General features: G+C 45.4%; 1 protein-coding gene across 1 annotated transcript in view; it reads left to right on the forward strand.

Annotated features, from left to right (window-relative positions):
- Positions 1–3421: 3421 nt before the first annotated feature.
- The window catches only part of JPH2 (junctophilin 2), an 83709-nt gene continuing 74117 nt past the window's right edge, over positions 3422–13013 (forward strand). The window contains exon 1 of the mRNA XM_056844101.1: positions 3422–3800. Coding sequence (XP_056700079.1) covers positions 3422–3800 — 379 coding nt within the window. The remainder of the gene's footprint in view (positions 3801–13013) is intronic.

Here is a 13013-nt window from a genome sequence, read left to right on the forward strand (position 1 = left end):
CTCTAGTTCTGCATGGGAAACAGAAGTAGGGCATGAAGGGACTTCTTAAGAGCTAGTAGGTCAGTTACATGGCACAGCTCTTGTATACTCATACTGATGTTGCCAATGCCATTTTCTGCCACCACCTGATCCCACCCTTAATCATAGAATCATAAAGTTGGAAAGGACCCCCAGGGTCATCTAGTCCAACCCCCCTGCGCAATGCAGGAAATTCACAACTACATCCCCCCCACATCCCCAGAGACCCCTGCTCCATGCTCAGAAGATGGCAAAAAAAAAACTTGCAGAATCCCTGGCCAAAGTGGCCTGGAGGAAAATTGCTTTCTGACCCCAAAATGGCCATCAGTATTTCACTGGGCATGTAAGAAAGGTAGGGTTGCCAACCTCCAGGTGGTGGCTGGAGATTTCCTGCTATTACAACTGATCTCCAGGCAATAGAAATCCGTTCCCCTGGAGAAAATGGCCACTTTGGCAATTGGACTCTATGGCATTGAAGTCTTTCCCCTCTCCAACCCCCCCTCCCCAGACTCCACCCCCAAAATCTCGAGGTATTTCCCAACCTGGAGCTGGCAACCCTAAAGAAAGAGTCACAAGAGCCAAGCACTGAAGCAACCCTTCCTGTCCTCCCTCTCATGAACTGCCTAAGTTCACAGAATCAGCATTGCTGTCAGATGGCCATCTAGCCTCTGCTTAGAAATCTCCAAAGGAGAGCCCACCACCTCCTGAGGAAGCCTATTCCACTGTCAGGACGTTCTGCCAAGCTGTGAGCAAGCACAGAGTAGGCCTAATGCTGTTTATAACAGGGCAACTATAGACATAGTTGTTAAGTACCAGACTGCCGGAAAGGAAAACTAAACTTGTTTTAACCATCTCAGCTATAGTGAGTGCAGCAGGTATCTAGTCTCCCCCCCCCCCCATACAATTTTCTCAGTGGTTAAAAGGAAGTATTTCTTCACACAACACAGTTAAATTGTGGAACTCCCTGCCTCAGGATGTGGTGGTGGCTGCCAGCTTGGAAGGCTTTAAGAGGAGAGTAGACATGTTTATGGAGGAGAGGGCTATTCGTGGCTACTAGTCAAAATGGATACTAGTCATGATGCACACCTATTCTCTCCAGGATCAGAGGAGCGTGCCTATTATATCAGGTGCAGCAGCTTTCTCCTGCCTGGGTTCCACAGCACCTGATATAATAGGCACGCTCCCACAACTATAAGGCTATTATTTAATTTTTATAAGAAATAAATAAAATTTTCAAAAAAATACATAAGTGGAAAAAAGGTACAGTTAAAATTTTAGTTGCATACAGTAATAGTGTTGGAACTTCTATTATATTTTCAAGCTACCAAAAAGTCATTAACATTTTAAACATATTGTCTAATTAGGGTTGCCAACCTCCAGGTAGTGGGGGAGAAATAGACACCACTCTACTAGTATCGGGAAGATTAGGAAATCAGTACAGGAGCGAGATCAAATTTAAAGTGCAAAAAATGTCTTTATATGCTACTGTGTCTAACCTTATACATCAATATTGTCAATCACCTATAAAATGTATACAACACACAAATACAACAGTAAAACAAACATACAATCAACCACCTCAAAGGTGAAGGAAGAAAGGAAACAGTTCATATATGACGTGTCTCAGAGAGTACAAACATCATTCTTCTGCACTCTTCTCAATGCAGGTAGGTAGGAGAATATCAATATTCAATTAGGAAAAAATTCATGGAGGATACGGCTGTTTCAAATTCTTTGAATATGAATTCTTCATCAGTCCTTCAATAAAGTTCCTCTTCTATTGTACATCTTAATAACATTTCAAAGTGCTGGATACATGTTGCTTCCCACAAGGGGTAAGATTCAAAAGTGTAGCCATGTATGCAATGGAAAGCAATCTTTTCTAAATAACTAGCCGCTGATTGGATGTTTGTTTTACTGTTGCATTTGTGTGTTGTATACATTTTATCGGTGACTTACAATATTGATGTATAAGGTTAGACATAGTAGCACATAAAGACATTTTCGCACTTTAAATGTGATCTCGCTCCTGTACTGATTCCCTAACCTCCAGGTACTAGCTGGAGATCTCCTGCTATTACAACTGACCTCCAGCCCACAGAAATCAGTTCCCCTGGAGGAAACAGCCGCTTTGGCCATCGGACTCTATGGCATTGAAGTCCCTCCCCTCCCCAAACCCCGCCCTCCTCAGGCCACGCCCCCGAAACCTCCCGCCGGTGGCGAAGAGGGACCCTGGCAACCCTATGCCTAATGTTGAAAGGGGGCCACTTGCCATCGGGCAAGCGACTCCCTGGCCAGTCCGCCACTGATTTCCACGCGCGCGCTCTTTTCTATCACGCACGTGCTCGGGGTTTCCCCCCCCCCCCGCGCGCCGCCTTTATGTCGTCATTCACAGAACTTCTTTCCAGCCGCAGCAAACTTCGGTGCGGAACCCAGATCAAAGCTGCAAAACTTTTCAAAACTTTTCAAAACTGCAACCGGCCAAGATCGCGCCGGACGCTCCCCAGCGTGCTATTTTTAAAACCAGCTCTTGCTTTCGCGTCTCTCTCTCTCTCTCTCCCCCCCCCTTTTTTGGTCCCAGTCCAAAAGTGTATGTGTGTATGGGGCGGGTGCCTCAGTCCTCCATAAAAGGGCCCTGGAAAAGGGGCCGGGCTCTGGCTGCAGTTTATTTTGGGAGCAGCGCTGGGCATCCGATGGCCTTGTTCGGGCAGAGTTGACCTTTCTGCCGGAGGTGGTAGAGGAGGAGGGAAGGGGGGCTTGCAGAGGAGAGCCGAAGACGTGCGGAGCTTATGGGACGCTGAAGGAAGGTGGCACAGCCCTGGGGGGTGGGGGGAGGCCCACGGGAGAGGCCAGGAGGGGGAGACTTGGTGGGGAGGGGGGGCGGTTAAAGGCTCCCAGCTCTTCTTTGCTTCCTTCTGCATAGGCTCTTAAAGGGGGCCGGCTGCTCCCCCCGTCTGGAGTGGGCTGGGGCGCTGCGAGGATGTGCAAAACGGTTTCTTGCAGCTGAGCATCCCAGCACTTTGCCCAGGGCATGATTTGGGGGAAGGGATGTGGACAGGAGCGGCTCGCAGGTGAGGGGGAAGTTGGCCAGCATCTCCAGCCTGCCCCCAAAGGCCGGTCCAGAGCCTTGCCCATGTCTCCTTATCCAACAGGTTAGTTAGAGGCAGGTTGCCCTCCCTCTGCATCCCTGAGAAGCCGGCGCCTTCGTCCTTCCTGACCTCCACGTTTCCATCCTCTTGTGAGGACGCGACACCTGGCTCTGGAGCCAGCCGGGAGAGCCCCTTGGCTATGCGGCAGCAGCACGTTCGACTTTTGCCTAATGGAGAAGCCATCTGGCTAAAGTAGGAAGGAAGAGGGCAGGGGGAAGAGAGAGACGCGTGGACATTTGTGGCTCCCCGGCACCATGAGTGGCGGAAGGTTTGACTTTGACGACGGAGGGGCGTACTGTGGGGGCTGGGAAGGGGGCAAGGCCCACGGGCATGGCATCTGCACCGGCCCCAAGGGCCAGGGCGAGTACTCTGGCTCCTGGAACTATGGGTTCGAAGTGGTGGGGGTCTATACCTGGCCCAGCGGCAACACCTACGAAGGCTACTGGTCTCAGGGCAAGCGGCACGGCTTGGGGATCGAGACCAAAGGACGCTGGCTTTACAAAGGCGAGTGGACCCACGGCTTTAAGGGGAGGTACGGGATACGGCAGAACGTCAGCAGCGGAGCCAAGTATGAAGGTACCTGGAACAACGGGCTTCAGGACGGCTATGGCACCGAGACCTATGCGGACGGAGGTAAGGTTCCAGGAAAACATTGGCTGCCCGGTTCTCTTCGGGTGGGGGACAGGGGCATTGAGGAATGTGTCATGTGAGCTAGAAGCCAATGGGAAAGGACTCAGTCCTGATCCCTGAGAAGTTGATGGTGGACAGGTGAAATGAAGCACCATTCGGTAGAAAGTTCTAGCCTTTTCAGACAAGCGCACTTTATATGAAGTTGCAGGCCAGCGCATGCACGGATGTGCACTGTCTTTAGCCGTGCACAGGTCCATAGGTGATGCTTGGCTTCATGTGCATGTGTGGTTGTGCTGAGATGTCAAAGAATGAACCATCCTAGGACACAGATGAGCATGTTTAAGAATATGTTGCTGGACAATCTAACACCAGGGATGCTCCTGACATGTAAATGCTGACAGTACCATTGCAGCGTAGGTTGCGGAGGTGCAGTCATGCCATGGTGGTTGTGGAAAATGCCATCGAGTCACTGCCGATTTAGGGCTATCCTGTAGTGGTTTGCCATTGCCTGCCTCCGTGTCGTGACCCTGGTGTTTCTTGGTGGTCTCCCATCCAAACACTAACCGGGACTGATCCGGCTTAGCTTCCAAGATCTAATGAAGTCAGGCTTGTCTGGGCCATACAGGTCAGGGCAGTCATGCCGTAGTACGCTGCAAACCTTGATGGTTTGCTGAATATCCAACTCACAGTGAGTAATCTAACCAGAGGTGAGCATACAGTTTCTGCCTAGGGCAGAACTGACAGATGGCGCTGTTCAATTGGAACTGATGGGCAGCCTTCCACACGCGTGCACCCAAAACCCAAATAAAAAAAAGGAAAACATTCTTGGTCCCCAAAGTTGCTTGTTGAGGATGAAACCAGGATTTGGGGATTTGGGGAAACCAGGATTTGGGGAGGAGCCATGGCTCAGTGGCAGAGCAGGTCCCAGGTTCAATCCCCGGCATCTCCAGTTAAAGGGACCAGGCAAGTTGGTGATGTGAAAGACCTCTGCTTGAGACCCTGGAGAGCCGCTGCTGGTTTGAGTAGACAATACTGACTTTGATGGACCAAGGGTCTGATTCAGTTTGAGGCAGCTTCATGTGTTCATGTGATTTTGCTCTGGTTGATGGACATCCCTGCTTCAAACATATAGCTCAGAAATCACAGCATTCACTGACGTGCAGTTTCCTTTCTGGTGAGCCCAAAGAAAACTTCTCTAGTGCTTCGTTTTTTTTTTTCTAACCTGGTGCAAGGATATTGATACAAAACTGGTAATGGACAGGGTGGGTTAGCAATGGAAGTATTTTTAGTCGCTCTAAAGTAGCCCATGACTTAATCACACAAGTATTAGCACGTCAAAACGCTTAACGCAATAAGCTCTGTGGGCTACCGTGTCAACCCAAGATTTCTGTCCAGCCTGTTTTAATTGATAGGGACAGCTTTGCGAAATGTTGAATGGACATGTTTTAGGGAAGGATGGAGAGATCAGAGAGAGGGGAAGGAGCCCTGTTGGGACAAATGGTTAACCTTCAGCGAAAACTGACAAGGTGTTCTTATAAATAATTATTTTTCTTTGCAGTTTCATTTGAGATTGTAGGACCTATTTGATATCATGCACGTGGGGCTCCCAGAGTTATCTGGTGCATTCTACTAGATAGGCCTTTTGATGCAGTAGTCCTGTGTAGATCTCCTGTCTCCAACTAGTAGCTTACTGGCGGCAGCAGAGTAGCCAGGAAGAGAGAATGAAAAGATTTCAGGTTTTTGTTCGTTTTATAAAGCTTTTATTTTGTATGATTTTCCCTCAAGGCTACTTAGCCAATAGCTTCATTTCTGGTGCTTTTTCTAGTCCTTGTTCTGTTTCTAGGGCAGAACAAAACCTGGTAACATGTTGGGAGGGGAGATTTCATTTTAAAAAAAGATTGGTGACCCCTGCCCTATACAACACCTGTCACTATCATGGTACTCTCATGTCACTATCATGGTACTATCATGGTGTGCGTGTTTATATGTAAAGGGAGGCTATGTCATATATAACATTTCCAACACCCCTGGCCCTGAGGAATGAAACATGCTTCTTTAGGCCTACATGTTGCACCTCAGTTGGGACCCCTGTTAGTAAGGTCTGGTTCAGTGGGGTAGGGAGGGTTTTCCTCTTGCAAAAGGGTTGTTTCCGAGCACAGCCCTTTATTTTCTTTCAGAATTGAATGGCAATCCATTCACTTGTATGAGAAAAAATAAGGACTAAAGTACTCTGGGCATAGAGCAGAGGACACTGGGGGAGGCCACTGTGACTAGATGTCCCTAGGGGTCCCTTCCAGCTCTGTGTTTCTGCACAATTTTTTTTTTATTAGCAGTTGAAAGGAACATTGTTTTTAAAGCCCATGGAAGCCCAGTTTGGCTTGGGACCATAGTGTGGGGAAGAAGGGGCTCCTGCCCCCCCTCCAATGCCATTTTCCTAAATCAAAAAGGCCCAAGGGTAATTTGCCCAGTTTTGGAGCTGCGCATGAAGCTAAATTTTGTAGATTTATTAAAATACAGTCATTGACCAGCATAACAATAAAAAAGCAATCACAGTAGTACACAATTGTACAATAGTATAGTTAGTGAGCTGTTTCACATTGCAACAACGCTCTCCGTATTCTGGTAGCAATATAGCAAAACTTTGCCACTGTATGTGAGATGGTAGGATTCTTGTCTTCAATCAGAAAATTCACCATTAAAACACTACCTTGACTGCAGTGGCTAGTGTATCCAGGAAACCTGGACAGAAGAGGCGAGATAGGGGGTTTCTGAGATCCCTATAAAATTCACAGTTCTGCAAAATATGAACAATTGATTTGTATAACTCTGCCTCCATAGGCCATTGTTGGAAGAAGCTACATGCTAAAAAAATTTAGAGGACAGCTCTGGAAGGAACATTCTATGATATACCACAGATTCTAGACGTGGCAATATTAGAGTGACATCAAATCCTTGCTAAGCTCCCTCCCCTCCCCAAACTCTGTGTTCTCCAGGCATTGCCCCCAAATTTCTGGGAATTTCCCAAACCAGAGTTGGCAACCCTAACTTGCTCAGAGGCATAAAAGCTGACTGGTATCCCCTCCTGGGTTTGCGCCGCTGTCTTCTAGGTCCCAGACAAACCTTTGGCTGGATCTGGCCAGTGGCTGTACAGGACCAGGAAGGGAGAGGTGTACGTTGCTTGGGATGACAGAATACTTTGAACCAGCCCTGTGCAAATTACACATCTGGGATTCCAGTAACAGAATCACACAGTTCCAGCATCACATCCCATAGACTGAGTAATAAACGCCAATCAGCATGTTAAGAGAACTGTCCTGAACTACCTTCTATGAAACGGACTGTGGTCAAGGATGCTTAGAAATCATGCCTAGGTCAAAGGGTCACACCTTTGGTCCTTTTCCTAGATGTGTGAGATGGCTCTCTTTAAACCATTCAAGGCAGAAATGTGTATCCTTATGACTGCATTCATAAAGAGCAGCCTTGCTGTGCAACCGGAGGGGGGCGGGAGAGAAGGCAATTCCCATCTGCGAAAGTGGTTTTGACCCATGGAGTATATTTGATTGCCACTGAAATTACTTGGGAAGCACCAGGTGTTGCACACATATGATGATATTTTACTGCTTGAATCCATTTATTAGGATGTTCATTGTTACATGCTAATGCTTTACTTACCTCTTGAGGTATAGAGGTATATTTTTTTACTCTCCAATAACAATAATTCCATTTTTTTTTTTTGTCCGGGAGCAGAAATGGCAATTTTTTCTGCCTAAATTGCTTAAAACTCTCAGTCACAAAACTTGCATAAAATAACCTCATATAAGTTTCTTTGCAAGAAGGCTGTGAGCGCATCCCCCTTTCTTTCTGTCTTGTTTGACATAAGTATCTTCTGACTGTTTATAGGGGTTTTGAAATGTTTACCACTTTTTACATTCTCGTAACTTTGGCACAGCAGAGTATCTTTCATTTATATGGGGCCATTTATTGCAAAGGTCTGTGAACTGCTTTAAAAAAGCCTGTTTATCCTATGATTAGTGGCTAAAACAGCATTTTTTAAAAAAGAAAGGAGAGTAGACACAGCAATGACATTATAAAGGTACCATTTTTCTTGTCAGTTCCAGAAGCCAGGGAGGGAGCAGTAAACAATACATTGGGAGTTCAGGACTGTTTCAGTACATGTAAGGTTTCACAGTGGGGCAAATAATGCCCTAACAGGTTGTTTTAGATTGGGAAAATGGGGTGCCAGGGGAGGTTTAAAGCCCTTCCCTCCTCATGCCGTGGTCCCAATCTGAATCAGGACTGCATATACCTGGTAAGAGACTTTACAAAACAAAACAGTGTGCATCTGATACGGTCCTCTCAATGTGTGTGTGTGTGTGTGTGTGTGTGTGTGTGTGTGTGTGTGTGTGTGTGTAAAGTGCCGTCAAGTCACAGCTGACTTATGGCGACCCCTTTTTGGGGTTTTCATGGCAAGAGACTAACAGAGGTGGTTTTGCCATTGCCTTCCTCTGCGTAGCAACCCTGGACTTCCTTGGTGGTCTCCCATCCAAATACTACCCAGGGCTGACCCTGCTTAGCTTCTGAGATCTGATGAGACCAGGCTAGCCTGGGCCATCCAGGTCAGGGCTTCTCAATATATCATCTGGTTAGTTCCCCAGGAGAGCTTTCTGCAGGCATGTTTTTTTCCCCATACACTTTCTAATGCTCTCTGTAGAAGCAAAGAGACAGTGTGGTGTAATGGTCAGATTGCTGGGCTAGTTATTGTGAGGCTGAGCTGGTGATTCCTGATTCAGATCAAATCTCACATTAGGGCAGCTTTTGCTGGTGTTAATCATGGATTAAGGCTGTGGCATTGGGGAATGGAAGTTGTTTGCTTTTATCTCTGGTAGGGGAAAGGACAGGCACCCTATGTTTTGCTAAAGGGTTACGAGCAATCCAGGGAGGACAGTTGTGATCTGGAAAATGATGCAGCGAGGAAGGCGTGAACACCCTTCCCCACCCCACTCCCCGCAGTTGCTTTTTAATGCTAGATTGCACATTGGGGGAATCCCCAACATAATGTTAAATGTGGCCCTCTGTTCAATATGCAGATTATAAAACTGACCAACCATATGTGTTGTGGTAACTGGTTGCTGATATAACGTATAGCAAGTGCTTTGAATCTCCAAAAGAACTATGTAAAATGCTAGATTAAAAGGGCCCCACTTTGAAATTGTACAGGAAGTTTGTTGCACTGGAAAACAGAAGGTATAATGTAGACCCAATTTTGATCATAAACTTGGCAGCCCATTGAGTTCCATGGCTTACTTTCTCCTAGTAAGTACACTCAGGTCTGCAGCTTTTATTGCCACCCAACTGATGAATGGGCCTACAACAAGCAAAAGCTTTGGCCGTAGGAGGACCGCTTGTCATTCAGGTTGCAGAAATGTTCTAGCAGATGTACTCTTCCCTGTGCCAATATTGTCTTCTAACTTTGATCTTCCAATGCTGATGGGATTTGAACTTGTCTATTGTTGGAAGCCGTTTTGACTCTGGTGTGCTGTTACAAAGTATTGGGAGCCATGGCAAATTTGATTTTTAGAGGGTTAAGGTTTTCTTTGTGGCAAATGGCAGCTTGGATTACATTTCACCTAGTCTCGAGATATCTCAGTATGGTACATATACTGAAGTTTTCCAACATATCTATATAACTGCCTAATTAAATTCTTGATCCATTAAATGGTTGGATGGTTTGTTGAGAAAAGTATTGAGCAGCTAATTGTGCGAGACACGTGGATAGCCCATCACCGCCCTTCTGCTTTAGATCAATGGAATAGCTGTGCTGGATCAGTCCAGTGGCCCATTTAGTCCAGCATCTTGTTTCATACAGTATTTCTTCACACAACGCATAGTTAAATTATGGAACTCCCTATCACGATGCAAGCATCACGGAATGAATCCTTGTTCCATACTGCTTGCAATAATCGAATCTGTTGAATGAAACCATCCTAACTCTACTCCCGTTTCCCAGTTCCATAGTGCCAGTGAACGAGCTGTTGTGTGACCCGACAGTCAGTTTGAATTTGGCTTTTGAAGGACTGGGTAGGTCTTTTTCATCTCCATTCATCGTTGGAATTGTAAATCTGTATGCAAGAAGACAATATGACATACAGTAATAGAGGAACATTTTATGGAAATCACTGTAGAGGGAAATTTGTGGCAAACTGAGTTGTTCTTAGCTGCATTGCCTTTGAAACCAGAATTGAAATCTGTGGTGGGGTTTATGGCCATTTATGCATGGGAGTTTTTGCCTTGGATTTTCCACTCTCTAGGTGCACAATTTTCCCATCAGAATTCTCAAAACTCAAAAATAAGCCCTAGTGCAGAGTTTTGAGAATTCAGATGAGAAAAATGTGCATCTAGAGAGCCGCAAATCCAAGGCAAAACCTCCCATGCATAAGTGGCCTATGTTGGCTTTGCTCGTGATGAGGAACTCTTGAACCAGATTGGCAGCTTGGCCTTTTGTCGATCAGTGGAGCGGCACAGAAATCATTCTGTAATAGGGAAACTTCCCTACAACGTTTTCAATTTGCTTAATCTTGTTGATTCAGATGTTATGTATATTGACATGTAGCCAACCACTCAGTTCCTCTGAACAGTGTTCCCGTTTTGGGGAAGAAGAGGCTGTGGTTTACGCTAATCCTGCCTCTCCGCTGCAGTTCCCTCTTTGCTCCCATATTGTCCCTAGGGGAGGGGGTCTGATGACCCCACAAACAAAACTTTAGGGGCTTAATGGGCTGCAGCAGGAGGACAAAGTTGGAAAGTCCTGCTCTGTGAAATCTGCAGTTGATAGGGACTTAATACTAATAGTGTATTAGGGATTATTTTATTATATACAGTGTAGGGTTGTTTGACTTCCCCATCCCCACTTTTATTTTCTTACGAGATGCGTCTGCAAGGAGGGAAACCCTCCCTCTTTTTTGCATCTGTCTTCCAATTAGAGAATCTTCTCATTTTTCTTTCTTCCCTCAACTCCTTCGAGTGCTGTGTTCTGTGCTGGTCTCTGGGATGCTTCTCTAGAATAATTGATACTCTTGGGAATTTCCTAATGATGAAGTGATTCATTAAGTTGACAGTTAAATGTTTCAACCTCAGAAATCTCTGTTGCTATTTTGACTTGCTTCTCATGGGAAATTGATTTTTTTTTATTTAGAGGAAAGCAATCCTAGTACATAGTAAAAAACTATCAGTCTCTGATGATACCTGTATTTGAGAAGTATATTTCAGCAGTATATTTCTTACTGATTAGCAAGAAGTAGATACTGCTACATATTGTGGTTGAAATAGCTTCCCCATCTAGTAGAAATTCCAATATGCTACATCTCCGACCTATAGTACAACCATAAACAGAGTTATACCCTTCTAAATCCACTGAAGTCTGTGGGTTTAGAAGAATGTAACTCTGTTTAGGATCACACTGACAGTGCATGAATATGTTTTTAACAGGTGGCTTGGGAAATTCCTGGAGATTTGGTAGCAGTGTCTGGGGAGGGTGGAATTTGTAGAGGGAGCTCAGCAGGTTGGTGATGCCCTAGAATCCACCTTCTGAAACTGTCATTTGCTCCAGGGAAACTGATGCCTGTATTCTGGAGACCAGCTGTAATTTCAGTACTCCAGGACATCTGGAGGTTGGCAACCCTAGTTTTTAAACTTTTAAAAACTTTTTATCTAAACCAGACCAGAGTTTAATAGTAACAAAGTTAGCATTTGTGCTCAGTGAATAACAAGCACACGTCCACAGGCACACTCAAAAGTCCCATAGATTTTATTTTCTTACAGTGTTGGAATTTTCTGTCCTTCCCTAACCATGCCATACACCAGTATTTTAAATAGAATTATACTTGAAACCTAGCCCAAAGAGCTAAATTAAAAATCCTAAAGAACCTTCCCCAGGTTAAAAAAACCCCTCATGCATCTGTACGGTTTTTATGTGTAACTGGTCACTTAAAGCCAGTCCAAATATGATAGAGATAGTTAGAGCAATCTTAAGCAGATCTACTCATAATCCTACGCTGGAATCATTGGGGCTTACTCCCAGGAAAGTGGTTTTAGGATTGCATTTAGGCTTTGTCTTGGGGAGGGGGAGAGTTCTGTGTAGCCTGAAAGACTGCACACTTTTTCTATCAATCAAAGTTGATTTGATGAAAACATTCCATCTTGTCCTTACTCTCATTTAGAGAGTATTAGGTCACTTTTAAATGGCTTCTTGTTGTTGCCCTGGATGTAAGGTCGCAAGTCCCCCCTCAAGAAGTGCTCCGTGTTTTTATAGGGCTGTTTCAATGATCACGGAGATAATGTATGTGAAGTGCTTTGAACACTCAAAATTACTGTTTAAATGTTAAGTTTAAGGTGTTGAGAAATATTAACAGCTTTGCACAAAGAGACAATCCAGCAGGAAACGGTACAAATGAACACATGAAGCTGCCTTATACTGAATCAGTCCCTTGGTCCATCAAAGTAAAGTCAGTATTGTCTATTCAGACCGGCAGCAGCTCTCCAGGTAGAGGTCTTTCACATCACCTACTTGCCTAGTCCCTTTAAATCGAGATGCCAGGGATTGAACCTGGGACCTTCTGCATGCCAAGCAGAGGCTCTACAATTGAACCACAGCCCCTCCCAATGAGAATGAAGTCCTGGGGAAAGTTTCAGCTGCAGAATTTCTGCTTCTCATCTGCTTTTATAGGTTAGAAATCCTTCCCAGATACCCCATGTAAATAATCTCCACTGTGCAGTGCAGTATTGTGCGTGAGTAATCAGAAGTGAGCCCTGCTTTCTTCAGTGGGGCTTACTCCCAGGTAAATATGAATGGGGATGCAGCCATTGTAGAGGATTTTAATGCTCTGGCCATGCTGGGTTTAAGGGTGGGATAGAAACGAGTTGTCTTTTGCTGCTGGTTCGTTTTCATTTAGCTTCTTTGAATGTCTGTCCTGCCCTAGCCACGGGCAGTGGTAGAGTCATCAAATGATTGGGGTGGGTGACAGGGTGGCTGGTTTACTCCTGTGCCTTTAAGACTTGATCGACAGAAATCAGCCTGCAAAGATTTTCACAGCGTGGTGATAAAGCATTATTATCATCTGCCAATGTCTGCATATCAAGGGCACAGAACTAGGGACTAATTTTAAAAATTGACTTACTTCCCTTCTGCCAGGACTGGGTGCTGCTGAATGGGATGACTCTGGG

The sequence above is a fragment of the Euleptes europaea genome, chromosome 2 (genome assembly GCF_029931775.1).
Source record: "Euleptes europaea isolate rEulEur1 chromosome 2, rEulEur1.hap1, whole genome shotgun sequence".
Lineage (NCBI taxonomy): Eukaryota > Metazoa > Chordata > Lepidosauria > Squamata > Sphaerodactylidae > Euleptes > Euleptes europaea.